This window comes from Manacus candei, unplaced genomic scaffold, assembly GCF_025592945.1.
Source record: "Manacus candei isolate 608988 ecotype Guabito, Panama unplaced genomic scaffold, ASM2559294v1 h1tg000057l, whole genome shotgun sequence".
Classification (NCBI taxonomy): domain Eukaryota; kingdom Metazoa; phylum Chordata; class Aves; order Passeriformes; family Pipridae; genus Manacus; species Manacus candei.
Genome location: NW_026138105.1, coordinates 14,238,772 through 14,262,974, shown reverse-complemented (window position 1 = coordinate 14,262,974; position 24,203 = coordinate 14,238,772). Strand labels below are relative to the sequence as shown.

Genomic DNA, 24,203 nt, shown 5'->3' with positions numbered 1-24,203 from the left:
TTTTTTCCTCCCTAGAGCTTGTTCCTCTTGCCATGGAGAAAGCTGCAGCATGGTGATCCACCCGCACCTGGGAGTGTGGTGGGAACAAGCCCAGAGACAGGTGGAGAATCCCCAGCCCTGCCTCAGCAGAGTTCCTGCAGTGCTGGCAAAGGGCTCCATGCTACTGCTCTGCTCATGATCTCCTGGTGGGTTTTAAAGCAGGGCAGATGTACCTCAAGCCCGTTTCTCTTACCCTCCTGCCAGGTGGGTACCCAGCCTGCCAGGCTGGACATGCTGGAGATCACGTCTGTCAGTGGTTAATGTAAACAGAGAGGAAAGTTTACAGCAAACAAGAACAGGTGACATGGTGTGAGTCACAAACAGCCTTTTAAAGAGGGGCCTGGGTGACTGGGAGATCTCTCAGCTAATGTTCCAGGCTGAATTTTGTTCTACCAAGGTGGGGATGGGGATTCTGCTGGAGTTCCACACCTGTACAGGGCACTGTGCCAGGCCCAAGAGGTCCTACAGACCACCTGGCCTCCCTGGGGAGGGTATTTACATAATCCCATGTTTACAAAATGCCCACTTAGTGCTGGAGCTGGACACCCTGGGATGACTGCCTTTGCCAGGGAAACAGGCTCTCCCAGGGTGACAGGCTGCCTGCAGCACTGCACAGGCGTGGAGGGCAGGAAAGCGAGAGAACAAATATCCTGTTCAAATAGCAGAGGACAGCGTGTAATTACCTGAGCTGGGAGCTGGCCAGGACTCCAGGAGTGAGAGTGCTGCCAGAGCAAAAGAGATGAGAAATGTGAGGGAGTTGGGGATGGGAGAGGTGGGTACTGAAGAACCAGGAGCAGATTTTGACTTTTTAGGAAGGCAACAGCACAGCATCTCTGCACTGTGCCCATTGCTGGGGCTTTGATCCAGCATGGATGGAGAGAGAGATATAGTCCCCAGTGTGCCTGCTGCACCCTTCCCAGCCACTCCATTGCCCTGTGGAGCTGGGAACACTTGCACTTCATATCATCCCTCACTGCTGTGTCCCAGCTCATGCAGAGCCCACAGCAGCTCCGCTGGACTTGGTGCACTGAGCCACGTTATACCCCATGCCAGGCCCAAGGTAAGTTTTTGCATCCACACCTGCTGAATTCAGACTTCTCCAGGAGCTCCAGGGCTGTCAGGCACCAGGCCAGGCTGTGCTCTCTAACTCAGTGGCTGGCAGCTGTGGGCTTGATGCTGGGCTGACACATCAGGGAAGTGGTTCTGCTGGGCTCTAAACCAGGATGAAACCCTCCAAGCTTTCTGAGGGAGGCAGTGCCAGAGTCTTTGCTGAGGAGCTTTCTCAGGTTGGACCAAACTCTCCTAGCTCAGTTTTGCGCCCCTGTTGGAGGGACCTGGATGCACACAGGATGATTATGTGCCATTTTCTCAGGACTCTGCTGGGTTCCTTGGCTGGCTCATGCTGTGCTTCAGTTCCCCAGTCTTGATATAGGGGATGACCTGGTGTGATTGATGGTGAAGTGCAATCAGCCTGGTGGACCAGCGTCCTTCATGGAGGAGACCCTCACCCCGCAGAGCCTGGTCCCAGTGCCTGTAGTTGCTTTTCCAAAGAGTCCATTTTGCTTGGTGCTGCTGGACCTGATCTACCACCCCCTTGGCCCACTGGAGCCACTGGCCTTGGCTGAGATGTAGGACCAGAGCCATGGCTGCCAGTGCCTGGGCCGGCTGCAGAGAACGTGTGTCAGGCTCCAGGACTTACCGTCAGCCCTGAAATTCCGTGTCTCCCAGGGGATCTCACAGCTGCTGTTGAACTGATTCAAAGGCCAACCTGGTCTTGTGAGCTGCATTTCACTGTCCTCTGGAGCACCAGGCTATGCAGCTCCCTCTGCAGAGAAGTGAGCAGCCACCACCATCTCCTCTTTCCCATCCACACGGCCGCGCATCCCATCACGCTTTTCAAGAACAATTTTTCTCCTTAATCACCAGCCCCAAGTTTCAAAGTTAATTGGGGCTGGTGAGGTATAAATAGATGCTGGACCAGATGGAAACTCTGTCGTGATTTATAGCTCGCTGAGCCATCACATGTTCCACTTGTACTCTGAGCAAGGGCACTATTAATTACGACACTGCCCCGGCAGATCGCAGGGGAGGTTACGACAATGATATTCAAGCTGAGGACTTAAATATAACCAGGCAGTGACGTTTTGCTGAGTGAGCGAGATGCAGACAGGACCTGCCTGTTGCAGTGGCACAGTTTTCAGGGCATCTCTCCAGCGAGCCCCGGGGATGCAGGTGAAGCAGGTATTTTGGAGACCTTTGCACGGACAGAACCAACACAGCCAGTCCTTTGCAGGATCCTGCTTTTGTCCAGGCAAACTGCAAAAAAGCTGAGGGATATTTTCTAAGCCCTGGGAAGGGAGCACTGTGCATTCCTGGCCTAAGTAAGCCCAAAAAAGAAAGGCAGTGTGGACATCCCACCCCACAAGCCCTGTGTCCTTTGCTCCACAGCTCCAGCTGGATGTGGACCATCATCTGGAGCAGATGCAACCCTGAGGGCTGCAGTCCAGGATGGCGAGAGCAGGGGAGAGGGACAGCTCCTTATTGGTGTTTCCAGGGGCATATAAGGATCAAAGGACTTGCCAGAGGTCATCTGGGAGGGTCTGGTGCTGCACCAGGTCTCCTGAGTTTCAGGCCTCTTTTCATCACTGCCTGTTTCTTCTTGTAGCCCACGCTTAAAACTTCAGTTATCCATTGTGAATTGGGATTTTGCTAATTATTGGAAGAAAAGGAAGCTCAGGGCAAAGGGGGTGACTAGTCCTGCCTTTCCCCAAGCCCTTGCTGCCTCAGGAACATGTTCCCCACCATTTATGAAGCACTCAGTTCAACAGCAGTTTGCAGTTGTCCTGATTTTTCTGGGACCTGCTGCTCAGTGGTAAAATGAGAACACAAGCCACAGTCTCCTCCTGCTTTTCAAAAACATCAACCTCTTGCATTCCCTGCACTGTGCAGCTTCAACATACAGACATGTGTCACACCCTACTGCCAGATATGAAGAAATCTTTACAAAAGCTTCCTTGGGAACTCTTTGCATGACAAACTGAATAAGATGTGCAATTACAGAGCCATGATTTAAGAACTTAAAACCCAGCTAAGCTTGATAGAAGGTATCAGACTTAAAAACAATACGTAGAGAGAATTTAATCTTGCAGAGACTCAGTTATTTGAGGGGAGAGATTGTGTTTGGGATTAAGAGTCAAATTACTCCACAAGTTTTTATTAAACCCCTATATTTTCAGCCCTACCTTCTTATGGCTGTTTTGGGACAGGAGCTTGATTTTATGATAGACATAAATCTCCAAAAAATAGTTTGGATTCTCTGAAACAGGCAAAACATGAACAAAATGGATTTGGACCTTATCTGGGCTGCTGATGGCTTAGAGCTCACACACTGGCATTTCATTAAGGCATGCAATTTTTCAGGCAGCACCAAAAGCAAAAAAAAAATAAATCTAATTTCCCTAGTATTCTTAAAACCCCAAAGAAGCCCTGAGCACACCCCACCCCCCCTCAGTGGGAGCCCTCCTGTTCTACATGCACACTCAGTGCATGTCTGAGCATCCCTGTTTTGAACTGATCCCAGCATTAACACCTTGCACACCTCCTGGCACTCCCCATGCTCTCCTGAGCACACTGCTGTGCCCTCTCTGCTCTGCACACTCCTGCCACAGCACATGCCTTCCACCAGCACCAGCTTGGCAGCAGAGAAGGAAAAGCGAGGGCCTCTTCCTCCAGCACCATCCCTGCCGTGGGGCTGCCTCCCCTGCCTGAGCCACCAGCTCCTTCCCAGTGACCCCTGCTCACTCCCACTGCAGTTACTGCTGCTCTGGGTGATTAATTCACTGTGAGTAATTTTGGAGCAGATGATCTCATCCACGTGGTTCCTGCTATTTCTCCAGTGGAGAGGAGAGGAGAAGTAAAGGGAGAGGGAAGAAGGGAGATGGAGAGGGAGAGGAGAGGGAAGAAGGGAGATGGAGAGGGAGAGGATCACAATGTCCATAAGATTCATCTCTCCATACATTCTCAGGAAGATCAGCACCAGCCTGATGACCACTTAGTGGTACAGAGCTACAGGCAGAGCAGAAGAAAATTTGCTGGCAAATTGGTTTCTCTCAATAGAGGGCAACTTAATCATTCAGGATGATAAGAACTCAATTATGGCTTTGTAACAAGGCCAGAGTTTGGGGCAGCACATGGCTGCTGTGGCTGAGGAGCAGTGATGCTTGCTGGGCTCCTGGGAGGCTGAGGAGGTCCCTTGATGTGGGATGTGGCACTGGAAGGCTGGGCCATTGGGGACTATGAAGTTCTACCCCTACCAGGGGTTTGGGAGGTTTTGTGAAGGGCCACAGGGACTCGCTGCAGTCCCCAGTTGCCAGGGGGAAACCCCAGTGGATTTAGCAGCCCCCAACTGCCTGCTAAGAGAGTCAGAGACATTAAAGAAATCTGTGGGGCCATGTTTGGAGGGACAAGGCCTGCAAAGAGGTGGCTGCCCCTGTCTCTGGGTGATGGGAGAGCTGTCAGCCAGGAGAGCGAGGGCAGCAGCAGTGCCCTGTCCCGGGTTGCACTGCGAGGAAACTGGAATGAACCCTATGAAATGGGATGAGATTAACAAAGCAGCTGAATTATTCTAAGCTAATAAAGTATCAGGTCCAGATGGCTCCCACTATGAATACTATTAAAGAGAAGAACTCAGGGTAAATTAGGAGATTTGAAGCTAACTCTTTCCATGTACAGAAGAAGCTCTGTGGGGTGGGCAGCAGTCCCCTCTCCCTGGCTGCCTCCAGGGGCAGAGATGTGGTGCTTCCTTGCAGCCCTGAAAAGAGGAGTATGTGCTCCTTCTATCCCGATTTCTGTTGTCTTTCCCTTGGAAACCCATGCTGGCCACTCTTGTTGCCTCCTGGTAGTGCCAGGCTTGGAGCCATGGAGGCATTTTCCTGCCCACACAAACCCCAGCTGCTCGGGATCCATGTGCAGAATTATTTCCCATCCCCAGGAGTGGTGTGAGCCCCCAGCCACCCCTGTGCTGGCCCCCTCCCACTGCCTGATGGGATCCCACACAAAGACTACTCAGGGAGCAGGCAACATGAGTTTGCTCCTGAATTTTGGTGCCTGAAATAAGCTGTAAGCAGCACTAGACCGGCGCTGTGTTTGCTTTGTGAAGGGCTGAGCTGCAGCCCAGAATGCAGAGGGGCTCAGCAGGAGGCTGCACTTAAAGGCCAGCTCCAAACCACAGCATGCCAGGGACTGTTTATCCCTCCCTGAGCCTGGGAAATGGAAGCCAGAGGCAGTAAGTGGCTGCAGAGCTGGGGTAGCTGCAGCCCTGAGCTGCTGGAGGGAGTGGGGCAGTGCTCCCCAGGGTTCAGAGCACCTGGGACATCCGTGCCATGCAGAGGACAGTGACAGCTCATGACATGGGCTTGACACCAGCAGAGCAGGCAGGACACAGTAGGTGTTTAGTGGCACAGCATTTCCTACCCATCATGGTGTCTGGCTGAGGATGGACATTTAAAGCACATCCTTATTCCAACAGGGAGAGGGAGAAACTGTGGCAGAGAGGAAAGAGCTGGTTTTGCTCCATCTGCAGTGACTGGGTCAAATAGATGGCTGATGTGTTTAGTTTCTGAATTACTCTGATGAGATGTATAAGCTTGTTATTTGTTTTAATTAATGTGAAGGAAACTGTTAGAGTGCCAGAAAGTGTGAAGAGAGGGGGAGCAGGGAGGGGAGATAGGGACATTTGGAATTGAAGCATCCTATTAATATCTCTGCTGTTGAATGAAAGGTCATTAACGAACCAAAGAAAAATGAGTGGGGAGGGAAACAAGAGAACTGAATCCCTCTCTGCCTCCTCTCACCCACGGTGTTACCAGGACACCTTCCAAGCCCTGCTGCAGCCCTGTTGCCCCTTGTCCTGTGCCTTCCTCTCCTGTCTTTAATCTGCCAGAGGGAGACGCTCCTGTTGGTGCTGGACGGGCTGGGAGGGTTTCAGGGAAGATGAGAGTTGGTGCCTCATAACACTGACACGAGGCTGCTCAAAACTGCACCCACCTGCTGAGACCCAGAGCACTGTCCTTTGTCCCAGGACCTCACCTGGACACAGCAAGTCCTGGCCTCTGCTGAAGGCATTGAAACCCCAGCCCTGGACTGATGTTTGACAGGGAGAGGTGCTGCAACAGGCAGGAAAGCATCACTTGGTTTATTTCTCTCTTTATTTTTTGTTCTTTTGGAGGTTACCATGACCAGTGTGTGTGTTCCCAGCCCTGCACCGAAGCTCTGCTTGCCCAGGAATTGATTTGCCATGCTTGAGATGGAAGCAAACACAGATTAAATTTAAGCTATTTGTTCAGTATCTCACTTACGCAACTGGACATCGTAGATTAGGGAAGGTGACCTCCTGTAGCACAGGGGGGATTTACTGACATGTACAAACAAATATTACACTTCCTAGGATCCAGCACAGCTCAGGATAAAGGAGAAAAGGGTACTGGCCAGCTGCCTCCCTGCACAGGCACCTAAACCCCAGTGTGATCTCTGTCTTCTCTCAGAGCCTCAGGCTGGAGGACCCAAGATCAAAGCAGGGACCAGCCTTGGTTCCTCCTGCAAGGAGGAAAGGAAGAAAAGGAAAGAAAGATAAATGGGAGGGATAGGGGTCAAATGAGCCTTTGAAGGGTCTCAACCACCTGCTAAACTCGATCAGGCCCAGGAGATGGAGGATTTTTTCCAGTCGCCATGGCCCACATTCCTGGCTCCCAAGAGCTTCATGGTGTTGGTGGAGCCAAGGCTTCGTGCTCTTGCTTGCTGCAGGGAGACTCCTGGGGTCAGGGCTGGTCCTGAGGGCTGTGGCAGCAGGCAGAGAGCAGGCAGAGGAGAGGACACAGCACTAGGGACCATGGGAAGGTTCGTTTGCTCAGGAGGCCAGTAATGGATCAGCAATTTAAAATTTAAATCCATGTGCTTAAAAAAGAAAGAAGGGAAAGAAGCCAGCGAGGACTGGTGGTTGCACTGCAAACTGTCACTGTCTGTTTGGGAAAAGGCTTTTGACTGACAGCAAAGTTGTCAGAGGCGTCTGACGTCAGAGCTCTGCAGCGAGGTGTGGAGGGGACAGCTTGCCAACGGCAACAGCAGCAGCAGCTCCTCTGGGCAGCTCTGAGCTCTCCTCCTCCTCCTCCTCCTCCTCCTCACCTGGGTTCCAGAGCAGACGAGCAGGCTGCCCCAGCACTGACCTGCCTGCTGCCTGTGGAACTCCCAGGTGGCAGAGGAAAGGAAAGATGCTTCCTGGATGCCACATGGCTCCAGAGCTGTGGTACCCCGTGATGGAGACACCCTGGCACAGGCAGGGCAGTGCCCCCAGCACCACCTCCCTCTCCCTGAGCCCTGATCTCCATGGGCCAGGGCAGGCTCGGCTCAGTGAGGGGAGGGGAGGGGAGCTGAGGTGCTTGCAGCAGGACTGAGCCAGAGCAGGGTCCAGCCTTGCACTTCCCAAACCCCTTGCACTCTTCCAAACCTCACCCAGGGCTTTAGCTACTGAAGTGCCCCACTCTCCTCTGGCTTCAGGAAGTTCATGACCGTGCTGAGTGTCAGACTGCAACACTAACCAGCCCCTGGACCTTCCCACTCTCCTTGGCCAGTTCTGTGCCACCTCCAGCACGACCTGGACAAAGCCAGGGCTCTGCCTGAACACACCAGGCAAACCAGACAGACTAAACCTGTTCTCTCATGCTTTGGCACTGAAACAATACAGTAACTCTGGCCGTGGTAAGGGCAGGGCAGAGCTGAGGATGAGGAAGGGGGAGGCTGGGGCAAAGGCAGCACGAATGGCTCATGTTTGCTCTCTTGATGTGAGGTCTTGCAAATGGAAATGATCCTCCAGGAGCATCTGTTCCTCAGGCAGGGGCTGTACCACTGCAGGCATCCTCCAGAGACATCACTGGCACTTTGTGCAAATAAATAAATCAATAAAAGCAGTGGCTACAGCAAGGAATTTGGCCTTCTGGTCTTGGAAACACCTGAGCTATGCAGGATAATCACCCTGTGGCCATGGATGGACGGGTTTTTTGAGCCCTGAGACACCTGCTTGCTGCTGAAGTGGTTTAGCCCAACTGTTTAATGCTGTGTTAGCTGCAAAATTGCTTCTCTGCTTTGGCTTTAAATGATGAATTTTTGCCTGAAAGATTATCCTTTGTTTATCTCTGTTCCAGTGACCCTCTTTGCTGCCTCTCCTCTGCCCTCTGCTTGGGCGCTGCAGGAGCGAGAGCAGAGGGAGCAGGAGATGTGAGCCCTGAATATCAGGCTGTTGACCTTTCCTCCAAGCCATCCCATTCCCAGCTAAAATCCTGCCTCTTGTCCAGCTCATGGTTTCTCCAAAACACAGAGCAGGGTCTGGCACTCCTGAGACTGGAAAGGACCACAAGAAATATGTAATAGCTGGAATGAGAAAGGTGGGGAGGAGAAAGACCAACCTCCACATCTCACCCCACCCTCTCTTCATCTCCTGCCTCCAATCTCCCCTTCCCTGGGAAGAGCTTGGGGTATTCTCTGTGCTTGCACAGGAGGGTCTGTGTGTGCTTGGGGATGGGGCTGTGGAGGCACCACACTCAGTGTCAGGGATGACCTGGGATAGAGGGACACACGGATGCTCCAGCCTGGCTTGGCTCAGGCAGACTCTGGTGGGACTGAATCAGGCTTTTAACACACTTGTTTGCTGCTGGGGGGGCTGGGCACAGAGTGAGAAGAGCTGAGCTTGGAACTGGCTGCAAGACTCTGTGTGGGTGCTCCCTGAGTCACTCCAGCACCTGAGACCCAGCACTATGGGCACCCGAGTGCCCCCAGGGTGAGGCCACCTCTGTGGCCCTGCTCAAATGATTTCCTGGTGTCCAACAGAATGATCTCTAGAGCAGGAACTTGCCAGCTTGATTTGTAGTTTAGATAATTTCCCATAGAAAAATCCTTGGGCCATAACTCTCTTAGAAGGGCCAAATATTTTCTCTCAGAATCTGGCGTGACTTGCTGCTCTCTCGATGCAGGTGTGAAACTGTTAAACATCCCAACCCAGCTGGGTCTCTGACCCTAAATCGATGGGGGCAGCAACCCCAAGCCCCAAAACCACCCGTGAGAGCTCCCACTTCATTTGGGTGCTTCTGAGAACTGGTGCCTGACCTCCTCTCTGTTTCCTGACAGCCTGGACCAACCATTTGGGGACTAGGTTTTCATGCAAATGCATTCATGAAGAAAATGAAGGCATTACAAAAACAAGTTGAATCTCACCGAGGGAGCTTCGTGCAAGAATAAAGCAATGAAGTGACAGGGTGGATTTGTTTGTAACTTGGTTAAAGCTGGGGTGGGAAATCTGCAGAAGGTCACAGTGACACTAAACAAGTGTCTTGTATTAAACCCAGCTCAAGTTTTCATGTCTCGGTAAAAGAGCTGGAGCATCTATAACTAGTAACAGGTTATTTTTGGCATCTCAACCTATTTTGTAGCTCCCAGGAGGGCAAAATTGCTTCTCTTTGACTTTGCAAAGCCTGGATTTCTTTTTGTGTCGACAGAATGCTGGGATGTGCATTTAAATTCTTCTGCCACTGCCTGTCTTAACGAAAATTCACAGGTCCAGGGAATTACTGCTCTTGCTTGCTTTGCACACAGTAAAGAGCCCACAGCCTAGATGAGGGCTGTGGTGTTCAAAATAACAACACAAAAGTTATGTTGAGTCGCCATCCCTGGAGGGATGCAAAAAACATTCAGATGTGGCACTTGGGGATGTGGTTCAGGGGTGGGGTTGGTAGTGCTGGGTTAAAGGTTGGGCTCAGTGATCTTAGAGGGGGTTTGCAGCCCTAAAAAGGGTGTTGCAGCCCTAAAACGCCTAAATCCTCAGTAGACACAGTGGTCCAAGGGGTTACTCTGTTATTGCCTCCTTTACAGGTCACAGAGCCACAGACATTTGCTTGAGGTCCCTCGGAAATCAGGAGCAGAGGTTGGCACCAGGGCCAGGCCATCAGTGGTTTACATGGCCCTGTCATCAGAAAGGTTTCCATGACTCTCCCTCTTCCTCAGCTTGTCCCTTGCCGAGCCCCAGCTGCACCCACACCATGTTCCCACTCTTCCTGAGGCTGTTTGTCGGATGGGTGCCAGATCTCCAGCTCTGCAAAGCGTGGTGTGACATCTGCTCTGCCTTCCCTCCCGCTTCTCCCAAATGCAGATAGCCGGAAAAATATTTAAGCCAGCAGAGACACGGGCCCATCAAAATCAGAGTGCTTCACAAAACTGACTGCGTTTCACTGGAATTTTGTTTTGAAATGAAACAAACAAACAAAAAATCTGGCAGAATCAAAACATCTTGTTTCAGCGTTTTCAGAAGAAAGAAAATCTTCCTGTTCTATTCTGAAAAGGCTTTTCACTGCTGAGATTGTTTCAGAAAATAGCTAAATCAAGCAGAAAGCAAATTAAAAAAATCAGAGTCTCTTGGAGATGGATCCCGTTTCCAGATTTTTCTCTGACTGGCAGCCAAGAGGAGCAGTGCCCCTCAGGCATCCCACCGGGGCAGTGCTGGTACAGCAGTGCTCTCCTCTGGCTCCTTGTGAGTGGACAGGGAAGAGCAGGGAGGTGACCCAGGGATAACTAAAACATGGGCAAACCAGGCAAAATCAGGGAAACCCTGGCATCAATGAGGAGCTGCTCCTCCTCCCATCAAGGACCACCCTCCAGGATAAAGTTGTGCACTGGAGAGGGACAAAGAGAACCCAAGATGTGACAAGAGCAGATGCCTTAGAGGTGTTCAGACAACCCCTGCTTGTGTCTCCTGCTTGAGGAAGAACTGGGCAGGTTCTTCCACTGGATCAATGCACATAACACCCAGGGCAGGCACCTGGTGACAGGAGAGCTCCCACACTGCCTGTGCCAGGATCCCATCCCAGCGAGGTGGGGACAGCAGGGCTGAGTGCTGCAGCACCCTGTGATGGGAGCAAACCCCCCAGAGCTGGGGTACAGCTCTCAGGGTGCACAGGTTTCTGCTGCAAAACCCACCGTAGGAGAGGTTGCAGGGAATTCAAGGTTCTGGCCTTAAGCCTGGTCTTCAGTTACCCAAACACCTCTTTATATGTCAGTATTTCACATTTCCTTCAAATACTTGCATGTGTAGGCCACTCTAACACTCTCTGGCATTATGGAAAGTGTTAGGAAGTAGAGCCCCTGGCACAGGACAGCTGGGCAGATGCCTGCAGAGCCATCAGCTGGGGACTGGGGGAAGTGTGTGCAGGGGGAGCACCTCCTCCAGAGTCTGTCCAGGGCTGCAGCATCACGTGTAGTTTGCCGTGAAAAGCAAGAATCAGCATCTGCTCCAATAAGTGATCTGCCCCAGGGCAGCAATGCTTCTGCTGGAGACAGAGCACATCTGTGCTCCAGGTAAAAGTGGAGCAGTCAGTGGTGCTGGAAACAGAGCACAGTCCCAACTGCCCTGGGAAACAGGAGATTTCCTGGGGCTGTGTGACCAGGGTACATCTCTGCCAGAGCTGAAACTTGTGATCATGACACATATGAATTAAATTCAGCCCTTTGTTCATGAAAAAATGGAAGTGGATTCGACCCACTGGACTCCCCCAGTGAGCTGGTGCAAATGCTGAGGAGTGTGTCATCAGTGCACTAAGACCTTGGGCGGGTGCTGCTGGATAAACAAAATCCCTGTTTGCTTTAGTGATGGGAATTTTAGAGAGACAAGAGTGAAAGAAACTAACATGGTGTTTACAAAATTAAAAAAAACCCTAAACCCGAACCTCCAGGCTGGGGATTGCACTGTCCCCCCAGTCCCTCAGGGATCCCATGAGGAGCTGGTACAGTCTGTGCTGATCCATCATCAGCAGTGAATGCCTCCTGACCATATTTCTACATCCCCCACAATTTTATTGAAACAAACTGAAAGCAATCTTGGACCTTGTAAGACAAGGTAGTTATCTCTCCAGCCAGCCAGCAGCAGATTTATTGACCCCTGAGATGCATTCAAACCATATTTCCTTTCATATGACAAGTGTCCTGCTTTATTGAAGCAGTTTCTCAGCAGTCTTGAATCACTGCTGCAACTCCATTTTGTCAGAGGCAAACAGAAGATGTTTTGCACTGGAGTCAAGGCAACTGAGCACAGAACCTTTGTGAGATCAAGCCTTTAATGACAAGAACTAAAGTGAAAAAGGGCAGGTTTTGGGGCAATGATGATAAACACTTTAATAGCTGAACTCTGAAGTGAGGGAGGCTTTTTGGCAGCAAAAGTAAAATATGGTAAACTGTTTTACAGCACTTTTACTAAGTATTTGAATGAGTGGGCCTAATATTTTGAAGATTGAAAGCAACCTGGATGAACTTGAAGAATTCTCCTTGGCAAAAAGCATGAAACCCAGCCTGAATTGCAGTGGGAATGCTGGCAACCATGGCCTCAAACAGACTGACAGAGGTGAATGATTTCATGAGGTTGCAAATGTAAAAAAAAAGAGTTGAAATTAAATGTGAAGAGGGGAATAAAAACAAGACTAGTGAGATAAGAAATGCAGTGATATATTCCAGTACTTGGTGTGAAATATAGTGTCTGTAAAAACATGAAAACATTATCTGGATTTTCACTGGTACTTCCAGTATATCTTTATAGACAGATGATAAGAAATATAATAACTCTGAGAGTACCAAAACAATCAATATAAAAATATATTTCCAAGACATGCTTGTAGTGAATTTTATCATATGCTGCTTTAATTTTAAACTTCCAGAAGATACACATTCTTCCCAGTACAGAATCCCCTTCATTTCCTCCTATAGTTTTTTATACTTAGAGATTTAAGAGAGGAGTTACAACATTTGAAGGAGCAGTCTGTTGATAGCATATATAGATAAGGCATTTTGAAAGGTAGAGCACATTATTTTTGGTTTGGAGACTGGTTGTGTCAGCAGACAGAATGGAGTTGTGAAGCTAAATGTGAGTTTGCTGGTGATAACTGCAGCAGGTTATTGAGATCTCTGTTTATTTTCAAGTTGATGCAACGTTTAGGGTATTATGATAAAACTTGTGTTATCACTTGGTTGATAAAAAACTGGTCTTGCCTTCAGTTTGTAGTTACACAGTTTGAGTCACAGCTTCCAATTATTTGTCTTGTGTAGTGTTCTTAGACAATCTGTTCGGGGCTTCTTATGTAACATTATTCCTCTCAAGTTCAGCAAAAAATGCTGCATCGTGAAGAATGTGCATAATGTACAACAAATTTAGCCCCTCTGCTAACTGCAGACTAGTGAATCTTCCCTTCATTTTGGGACATGGTTATCGCAGCCTGCAGGAAGGAGGGAGGGAAAAGGCAAGGCAAACCAAGAAAAAGGGTGAAAGTGGCTTTTGTGGCAGCACCATAAACATACAAACACGTTTTGCCAAACTGTTGTTGGCTTTCGAGATGAAGAAAAAGCATTTTTCCCCTTCTCTGTTGGCTTCTAGTGCCTTGCCCAGCACTGCAGGACACAAAAGCCCTTTTGGCTGAGCCCAGCCTCAGCACAGGCACAGGCACAGGATGGCAACACATCTGAGGTGCCTGCAAGGGCCTGCAGGGATTTCTCCCCCCAAGCTGCAGTTGTGCTGCAGCCACATCACCTCCCCCTATCAATCTGTCAGTGTCTATCCGAGGCCAGAGCAAATCCATTTGCTACAACTTTTACAAGTGCTAAAGCCCATCTGTGGGAAGCCACAGACAGGATTATTTCTGTCCTCTTCTTATTACAGACTCAGCAGACTCATTTAAAAGAGATATTTCACAAACCTGTTGCCTCCCAGGCTCAGAGTGTGTGTGCAAAGGGGCCATTAGTCTGAAAGCCACTGACTTTGGCCCTGATGGGCCACTCCTGCATGGGAGCAGGAATGCTGAGATGAGTCTAGAGGAAGGTGTCCCTGCCCATGGCAGGGAGGTGGAACTAGATGAGCTAAAAAACTAACTTTACATTATCAAACTCAGAATATCAGAAAGAGATGTCTCTGATTCTATTTTCTGTATTCCTTCCAGGAACTGCTCCAGTCACACAGGTAGCAGAACTTCCCGGTCTTGGCACTGAATATTGACATTACAACAGAATTTAAACATTTCCTCTTCTTTCACAGACACAAACATATGTCTGTGTGAGTGCACAGGGGAATCAGATGAAGACAGAGCCCTTTGAGTGTCAGTGAGAGAAGAAAGCTTGAGTCTCTCTAAGCATGGTCTGGGATGGCTGCCATACTATTAATATGTAGTTTGGCTGGATAGTTCTGAGCCATCTTAATTCTCCAGCCATCATTACTTTGCTTGGTTATCATTCATACATTTCTATATGCTAGTCTGTTTGGAGCAAAGAGATTGGACATTTAGAGCTGGAGTGGATGAGTCTGTATTTTTGGAATTGGAGCTAAATTACCCACCACTTGATGAATTATTGTGTTTAACAATAATTGCTGATTAAAATTCAAACGCACTAAATTCCACCTGTCATCCCCAGCATTGCCTCTGTTGTGACAATGCTAACGCCATGAGTGGGCATGAATGAAAAGACCGAAGGGAGTGGTTTGTCTGCACAGTTCCATCCTTTCATTCTGCCACAATCTGCTGGACCCCGCTCCCAAACCCTTGGGATATTTGCCACAAAATGCCTTCTGCACTGGGTGTTTTGTAGAATGAAGAAGCCGTGGTGCAGGTTTCCAAAGCAGCCTCTGTGTTTGCACACCCATGCAGGACACACACCCACCTGCCTGAGCTGCACCCCTCTGTCATGGGTGGCCTGTCAACCTGGTGCTTTCATACACTGATGCTCATGACTCTTGATGGAGTTTCCAGGTGGGCTTTTCTCTTATGAATCCTTCCAGAGGAGCTAGATGGGCTGTTCATGTACGTGAGCTCCTACTTTGTGTCTCTTTTTTCTCCAGGCCATAGGATGTGCCCAAGTCCGTTTCTGCAGCTCTCTTAAACTTGCCTCTGGCTGCAAAACTTCTTTTGACTGGTTAAACTCCCCAGTCCTTTCCTGCTCCTTTTGTGCCTCCCACACTTCAGCATTTTTGGCTGCCTTCTTGCTTTTGATCTTCCATTCTCTTTTCCCCAGATCTCTCAAGCTTTTCCTCACTGTGCCTAGCATTTCCCAGCCTGGAGAGCTGGGGAATAGCACAGCCCCCGGGATCTGGTGTGTTTTATGATAAATCAGGGAAGTGGGTAAGCAAGTACTTGCTCTTAACAGCACTTTCTACGTGCAGGTACTTCCTCTTTCCTTTCTCTCATGACTGAATATTGCAACAGACAACAGGTCTGCAAATCACCACTACCCTGCATTTCATCAATCTGGGCTCACATTTCAGTCATCAGAAAAGAATCAGCCTGATTTAACATCAATTTACCCATCCTGGCTGGCTGAAACAAAAAGAGCCTGGCCCCAAACCCAACATTTGTGAGGACACAGTGGAGCAGAAGATGGTCTGCTGAGTTACACCCCATGGCAGTGCCCAGCCCATTCCCACACTCCTGCTCCCAGAGGCTGGAGGCCACTGAATATGGGCTGAACCTGTCCAGTTTTAGTAGATGCCAACAGTAAAGCCAGAGTGCAGCATGTGCTGTGAAGCCTTGAGTTCTCTGGACTCGGGAAAATGCTGGCTACACAAATGTGAGAAAAAGCAAGGCTAGCAAGGGACCCGGGGCTGACAGCTCAGCATCTCATTACTCATCCTCTCAGCTCTGTCTCACTAGTCCTTTAGCACCTTAGTGGGCTTGGTTTTGATAGCTAAAGAGGATGTAGGAGAGATGTGACTTAAAACAACAGGATATCAGCTTCTAGATGGGGTTTCAGGTTTGAGTAAAGGCAGAGCATTGTGACCTGACACTGCACACAGCGTGGCTCCAGGGCATGGATGTGGTTGGGCTATGCACACACCAGAGCACTCCTGGCTTTCCTGGATCCCAACCAACACAGGATGTTGTAAAAGTCTGTCTGGCTTAAAATTCAATTTTTCTAAGGTTAGAATATTGCTTCTATTATTAGTGAAAAGCAGAAGGTAGTCTTGAGATTAAGGCAGGAAATCTGCATTCAGCTCCTAGCTCGAAGGGAGACTTTTCTTATGCAGTGTTGGACAAGCCAAGCTAAACTCCCATGCTTCATACCCTGAACTTGTATGAGAAAAATCGTACTGCCTTCTGTTCTTTGTCTTGGCTACTTAGACAGCGAGGACTTGGGGAAGAGAAAGGTTTTCACTCTGTGTTTATACTGTGCCTGGTTCTTCGGGGCTTCAGCCTGCAATATTCCCTCAACACAAACAGCAAGAAATATTAAATAAGTTAAAATGTGTATTGCTATGTAAGTGTACAACAACCAAGCCCAGTGAAGCTGTGGTGCTTGGTGTGGTTGGGCACGTGAGCCAGTATCTCTGAGCATCACCCCATGTTGATGCAATGCCACAAGACCACGGCCCTCCTGTGGTGTTTATTCCCTGGTTCTGTGTATCCATGCTCAGCACATCTCACATCCTGCCCTCCAGCCTGCCCAGAACGACCAAGAGGAACTTGTAAGGGAATCAATTAGAGCCCCAGAGAACAGGGATGATAAAGTCTGTATTTGCTTTTGGGAACTGGAGAACATCATGTACTGCCAGCTATGAACTGCCTGGCTTCACTCAGGGAAGGGGTCGTATGAGACAGGGAGGAGCTCAGCTCTCCTCACCCTTGCTGGATTTACCCTGAGCAGATTTATGCACAAGATGTGTTCTCACTAGCAGGGTTTGTTTCCCTGCTGCATTTGAGCTCCCAGCACGTGGACTCTGTTTTGAGCAAGCAGTGGGCAGACAGAGCAGAAAGAGAAAGATACACAAATCAGGTAGTTTGGTTTTATTTCCAAACAGGAACACACAGAACTGTAGGGAGTACGAGAGGGAGAGGGCAGCATATCCTTGCTCCAGTATATAAAACCTAACTTCCTAGGCTGAACCAGACACCTAAGAGTGAAGGCAAAAATATAAGCTACGTGACTAGTGGGAAGAGAAAGAGCCAGCAGGAAAAATCTATGAGAGCTTTCCATGGTTCAATCAGTCAGAGCCTGCTTCACTGGGGAAACAATCAATTAACCACTTCCACTAGAGCAGCCGCAGACGTGCTGCTCTGGAGGTACTAAATCTTTGAGTTTATTTGTTCCCAGTTGCACTCCCAGCTTATTTACAACATCACAGGAACCTTCCTCCTTGCTTATCTTCACTTCTCTGAGTCCCTCCCAAGGATCTTTCTGTCCATGTTGATCAGTGAAGAAGAACACTTACAGACTAACAATTTCCAGCTTCGCTGCAAATCCGTATTTCCCTTAAACAGGCAGCCAAAATAAACAGTTTCCTCCAGGCATCTGGAGGGCATTATGCCTTTAACTGTCTCTTTGATTTCCAGCTGTCAATGCATTTTGTCTCACTTTAAGGCAGATGCTTTTAGTTTAGGATGTTTTGGCCCAACCAATAATCAAAGAGCCCTGCAGGAAACAGATCTGTCCCTGCCCTGAGGAGCAAAATGTAGCAGGCAAATGAGAGGCAGATGACACCAAAGGCAAGGGATGATGCTGAGAGCACTCAGCCCAAGACCCTCTGTGGCAGACAGGAGCAGGAAGGACTTGAGCGTGGTTGATCCCACAGGTATGGTAAAGAGGGAGGTGGGAAACAGCCTGGAAAAAACTGCACAAAAGGAGCCTTGAGGGGATATGACCTCCAAGTGGTGCTGAGCTGTACAGGTACAAGGGGTTCACACTGTGTCTGAGAGGAAGCTGGGATATGGATGAGCATGGAGAAAGGTGCCCAAAGGCGATGTGGGGGTGATGATGGTCTTCCTCAGCACCTCAAAGGTAGATCTCAAAGCACTAAAAGCAGAAGGGTCTCCAGTCCTGGTGTGCTGGTGAAGAAAACAAAGGACAGAGAAGAGCATTGTGGGAGCAGATCTGCTCTCCAACCCACAGTGTCTGCCATCACTGTGCTTTCAAGATGTAGGAAAACAAGAGACATTTAGATGACCACAGCACGAAGTGGAGATTAAATTTCTATTCCCCATTTAAGTTTTTCCTTGCATTCTTTAAATGAAAAGAAAGCAGCTCTCAGCAATTTTAGGTAGATCCTGTGCCTGGCAACCTGGAAGCAGATTTTGATTCACAGATGCCTCTTGCTCCTCTGATCAAATGTGCTGGCAGGACTGGTAGACAGGAGCTGACTTAACAGCTTTAATGCACTTAGATTTGTCCCTATAGCTGTTGCTAATGCCTTGATTGGTGCTATTGAAATCTCATCTTAAACATATGGTAATACATTCCTCACTGATTCCCCTGCCTTTCAAAACTCAGACCTGGAGTCATCATTGTCTGTAATAAGTTCATTCTGTTCCTTCTGCTTTACTGCCTGCCTGGCCTAGCTTTGATGAAGTAATTCATATAACTCACTAACTCCAGAGTAAATTTTGATTAGATTTTGAATTAAATACCATATTTTCTATTGGGAAGCCCTGCAAACTCAGCTTGGTATATGATATTCATATGACCTCTGCCATTCTGGATGCATCACTGGTAATGAAGACTCTGGATGCCAGGGCCTGGAGTGCACTAATTGGCCTTAATTGCCCCAACAAGCCTCATCTGGGGCTCGCATTCACACCTTCAGCCAGGAGCTCTATTTATTAAACCTCCAACCCCAAGGGCCTTCAGTTTGTGCCTGGGCTGTGCTGTAGGTGAGTCTGTCTTTCATCTGCTCTTTGACTGGTGTTTGGCTTTTCACGGATGGCCTTGCAGTTGGTGTGTTTACTGAACCCCATTCCCCCCATACCTTGCTCTACCTTCCATGGCATGGGGTCATTCCAGGTTGTTCCTGGCACCCTTTCCCTGCTCTTGCTTCCTGATACTGGCAGCCACAAAAATTATACAGCTCTGGTAGGTTTTTTAGTAGATTAGAAGAGTTTTAATATATTGATTTATTAACTGTTTGAGAGAAGACTACAGGTAATATTATGGGCTATAATTGCTTACTGTGCATAGAAATAAAAAAAAAGGCAGTATTTGAAAGTTGGAGATCTCTGGGCCAATTACAGCCTTAAAGCTCAAGTGGGGTTGAGCAGAGCACTGGGAGTGACTGACCCAGGAGGCCCAGTCTGCTTGTCTTCTGGTTGTCTGTAGCTGGGCCCAAGCACTAGAGAGGGAAAATACTCTTTCACTTCAGGCTCTTGTTCTGCAGCACTCAATGTATAGTAGTTTTAGCCACAGTTTTTCTTACAGAGATGCTGGGCTGTAATCTGCATTTTTGGGATAGCACAAATAAGTCTGTGGCTTCCTGTGTTCAGTGGGATGGCAGTTGGTTATCGTGATGGGTGGACAGACCAAGCACATAAGGAACATCTTCCTTTTGTGCCTTGAGGGGACAGTAACCTTGCTGAGAAGACCAACCTGCTGTTGGAAAACCCGTCCCGTGTCACCCCATCCCAGGTTTTGTTGCACTGTGTTGCAGAATGGGCTTAATGCTGAGCCACAACAGGCAGCTGCCTTCCCATTTAATGTAACCCACCAAGGAAAACATCCTGGTTTGTATGCTTTCCCCCTGAGAGCTTGTATACATCCAAACACTGGCTTTTATATTTTGGGGAGGGTTTTTTTTTTTTGGTGTCTGAGAGAGGTACCTTGGAAATGACTGTTCTCTTGGTGGGTGATGATAATGACTTTGGGGATGTGGGTGGAGGAAAGGAGAGAGAGTTTAATGCATGGAGTTAAATGCTGTTGTGATTTGGTTGGAAACAGCTTATCTGGGGAGACAGAGGGACCTCTGACACGGGCAGTGACTGAAATATCCCTTTACAAATGGGAGAGAAGGATCCCTCTCCCTGTTGTTGCAGGCTCTGCTCTCTGGGGCCATCCTTGTCCCGGCATCGGTGTCTGTGGGGCTGCGCCTTCAATCCTATTGGTATTGCTTATCTTCCCCCTTTTAAGGAGGCAAGAAACCTCATTAAAGCCTCAAGGTTGTTCATTGCTGTTTGAGAAGGTAGTCTTGAGATTAAGGCAGGAAATCTGCATTCAGCTCCTAGCTCGAAGGGAGACTTTCCTTATGCAGTGTTGGACAAGCCAAGCTAAACTCCCATGCTTCATACCCTGAACTTGTGTAAGAAAAATCGTCCTGCCTTCTGTTCTTTGTCTTGGCTACTTAGACAGCGAGGACTTGGGGAAGAGAAAGGTTTTCACTCTGTGTTTATACTGTGCCTGGTTCTTCGGGGCTTCAGCCTTCAATATTCCCCCAACACAAACAGCAAGAAAGAATGAATGGAGTGAGATCCACCCCAGGGCCACGCTCCGTCTGGTTACTTCATAGTCAGTTTCAGATCAGCCGATAAACAAACCTACCCCGGCACTGCCTCTGGGACAGGGACGTGACGGACCTTCCGCGGTCGGGGCACGGCGATCGGAGCCCCTCGGGGCGATCGGAGCCCTCGGCCGGCCCAGGCCGCGCTCCGGGCGGGGGAGGCTCGCTCCGTTCCCGGGGCGGGCGGGGGGCGCGGCCGGCCCGCCCCTCCCTCAGCATTGGCGGCGGCGCTGCCGGGGCGGGCGGGGGGCGGCGGCGGCGCCCAGAGCCGGCGGGCAGCAGGTGGCTGTGCTCGCTCCGCTCCGCGCTCCCGCCTCGCCTCGCCCGCCGCCTCAGCGCGGCCCCGCCGCCGCCAAGACGCCGCGGGCCGTGCTCCGAGTGAAGAATGGGGCGGCCAAGCTCGCCAAGCCGCCCGCGGCCGCGGGCGAGACCCCCGGCGGCGCCCCCGGACAGGGGCTCTTCATGGAGCGCTCGCAGAGCCGCCTCAGCCTCTCCGCGTCCTTCGAGGCCCTCGCCATCTACTTCCCCTGCATGAACAGCTTCGACGAGGAGGATGCGGGTATGGGGGCGCTGGGGGGACGCGGGGTCGGTGGTTCCCGGTGGTTCCCGGTGTCCCTGTGCCCATCCCCGGGTGCGCTCCGTGTCGGGCGCTGTCCCCGGCCCCGCCGGGGCTCCGGGTGTCGGGGGTCCCTCGGCCGCCCGGAGGGGGCTCAGCCTGGCCAGGTGTGTGCGCAGGGTCCGGGCTTGGTGCAGGGCAGTGTGTTCCTGCGGAGATTAAAACTGGGGATGCGCTCCGGCGGTGAAACGCGCTCCTGCTTCTAATCGATAAGGAGCCCAGGGTGTTTGCAAATGGAGCGGCTCATGCTCCATCCTCTGTGTGAATGAAGGGCAGCGCTCGGGGAGGAGGCGTCTATTCTGCTGGGTGGTGTGTCCACCCTGATTTATACACCATGAGCTCTGGGGCCGATTGTTCCGAGGGGTTGTTAGCGCTGTACACCATGCTGCCTTTGGAGAGAGGAATAAAGGGATTTAATTTAAATGGGGGCGAAGTAAATCCCAAAACAAAAGCCTTTCAGAACAGATGCAGTGATTTTTTTATTATTTTTTTTTTTTGCCCATGTCAGAAAGACCTTTCTGGCCTCAAAGAGTTGGCAGTAATCATAAAATGAGACCAGGCTTCCAAAAGAGGGGCACTGGTAGGGCATAGTAAAAAGGAATTGGGTTGAATGGGAGAGGAAGGGCAGTGGGTGCTGGAGAAGGTGCCAGGAGTAGAGGGCAGCACAGCCGTGGTGTGGGTAGGGAGGGCGTACACGGGAGTGGATGGAGAGCGGTCGGTGAGCACTTTGTCCACTCCCGGTGGCTCACTGGTCATTGAGGGGTGTTTTTCCCAATACACGCTGTCCCAGAGACTGAACCTGTAAGTGAATCTTGTGAGGAGCAAATAATGAAAGTTGGCAACTAAGGTATATTTTGATGCTGTCATGGTCGCATCCTTCAAAATGCCGGCGTGCTCCTTTGTCTAGTGGCTCATCCCAAGAAGCGCAGGTGCCAGCAGGAATACATCAGCCCCCTGGCTGCTACACCTGTAACGTTGTTGTTTTTAAAGGAGTTGACGTAAGAATCAATTCATCATCTGTGTGATTAACCTAGACTTGTCATCAGCATCGTGCAGGGGTGTCAGGCAGAACATAGTATCCTCCAACAGATGTAGCTTTTAAATTTTTTTGTCTCAAAATTCTGCTGACGATTTATTTGCACTTCCTATTTGGTTTGAGTGCTGGGGAGTGTACAAGACAATAACGGGAGCTTTGGGAAGTCTCGGCGCTGTTGCTTCAGAAATGATTGATAGTGAGACATGCTTGAGTACGAGAACCCGACACAATGCCTGGAACGGCGTTTTATTCCCTGGTGGCCGACCCCTCCCGCTCAGAGCAGGGTGATGGTTTAGGTGATTACTCCCTCTTCCAGCGCTTAGAAATGCGGTTTTGCGCTGAATTGTATCTATTCACACTTAGTGAATGCTCACGCATGAATGTTAATAGGCTGCTCTTAATACAACACGAGCGCTTGTCTCTGAATTAAATAAATCTACAATTAAGATCTCATTTGCCAGCAGCTTATTAGCGGATCTCGCCTGTGAGTTGTCTCGCTGGTGAAGCTGCTCGGGGTGGATTCAGTGCAACGGGGACGTTGCAGTGTTGCTCCTGTATTTTGTGCCTGTGAGAGTGTGTTCAGACACGTCTGAGCACCCAGCGAGGGAGAACGTGCGCCGCTTTCTATTTCTGGTGTTAAAACTACAAGCGTATAATTTTCTCTTTCACGGCGTCTATTTTCTTGAGAAATTGTGAAAGAAATACTGAAATTGTTCCAGATAAAGTTCTGTATTATTTGTACCCGTGCATGGTCCTGAAATTGTGGGAGATTCTGGCCAGTTTGGGTTGCAGCATGATTTCTCTCAAAAAAAATGGATCTCGATAGCTCATTCAGGGAGATGAATACTGCACTTGGCAAGATGTTCTCCGTAGGAGATGGTGGGGGAAAAATGAAATTGATCCCAGGAGCATTGACAAAGTAAACAATCCTATTTCAAACAGACACATCATCCATTTTGTCTCAGGCTGAGGACCACGTCTTTAATGGAATAGTCATCCTACAGAAAAAGGAGAGGAGCTGATAAATGGCAAGCTTAGAGAAAACTTGACATTTTCCTCTGAAATAGGAGAACAGCCTAATGAGAGCTTAAATCTACAAACAATAAAAATTCTTGAGGTGTTTCATTGAAGTTACTATGGGAGGGTCGTATCAAAGGAGTGTAAAAGGAAATTTACAGAAGTGCTGAGAGCCCTGGCAATGTGGAAACACGTCTGGTCATATCTGAGCAGTGCTAATGATACCTCTGAGTTCCAGTATTTCCCCCCTTTAATTCTGGAAAAATAGCTCTGCTTTTGAAAAATGTACGATCTATTGTTACTTGTACTTATGGAATATTTCATTTTCTGCCAAAGTCCTTTTGTTTTTCTTTACCTTCTGGACATCAGGCAAGAAGACTCTTCTCATCTTCCTCAACTCTTCCTCCAGTGAATCTGGGCTGAGTTCTGGGCAGTGAACCGGGTGCAGATGATGTCTTAGTGTGCAGAAGCAGGCAGACAGGGTAGGCAGGAAAGCAACGGGACTTGGAGCAAGAAACAGGATCCCATTTGAATATTTCCAGAGCGTGAGGGTCATGGAGATTCAGATGTGTCCTGTGGCACATCTGTGTGCCTGTCTCTCCAGAGATGGATGTGGACTTGCACTCTAATGTTCTGATACCCTTTTTGTTCCTCAGCCATGCAGACACTGAGCTCTGTTCACCAGGAAGTTGCAGTGGGGCTTTGAAATAGCTGAAATGACCATCTGCACTCAGCAGTGGAAGGACTCTGGGTTAATAACTCTCTTGATCTCGGCATGGTAATGTTGCTGCCCTTCCTGCTGGCTGAGTGCCACTGTCCTTGCTCCACTGAGGTCCCCAGCAATGTCAGTGAAGTTAAGGATTTTTAAGCTGCAGTTATTATCAGAATAATTGTTGGTTTTACTTATGTAAATGTCTGTCTTCCATTTCAGTTGTGGAGTGGTGGACTAAGGAGGTAAAAATCAATCATGCACTCTTTGTGGGCACATTTTTAGAATGCCTCTTCTAACAGTGTGAACAAAATCTTAGCTGTCCTGTGGACCTGCCATACTCCTGGTCTTGGCTGGAGTCAACCATTCAGGATGCTGGTATTCCCATGGGAACATGTTGGAAGGGACCAAACTGCTGAGGACTGAACTGCCAAGTGCATGTGGGTTAATAACAGGCTGTTGAGGA

The 24,203-nt window shown here is 49.4% G+C and overlaps 1 protein-coding gene across 1 annotated transcript in view; it reads left to right on the top strand.

Moving 5' to 3' along the window:
* The first annotated feature begins 20,643 nt into the window (after positions 1–20,643).
* The window catches only part of RIMS4 (regulating synaptic membrane exocytosis 4), a 53,585-nt gene continuing 50,025 nt past the window's right edge, over positions 20,644–24,203 (top strand). Inside the window, exon 1 of the mRNA XM_051803075.1 lies at positions 20,644–20,918. Coding sequence (XP_051659035.1) covers positions 20,822–20,918 — 97 coding nt within the window. The 5' untranslated portion in view covers positions 20,644–20,821. The remainder of the gene's footprint in view (positions 20,919–24,203) is intronic.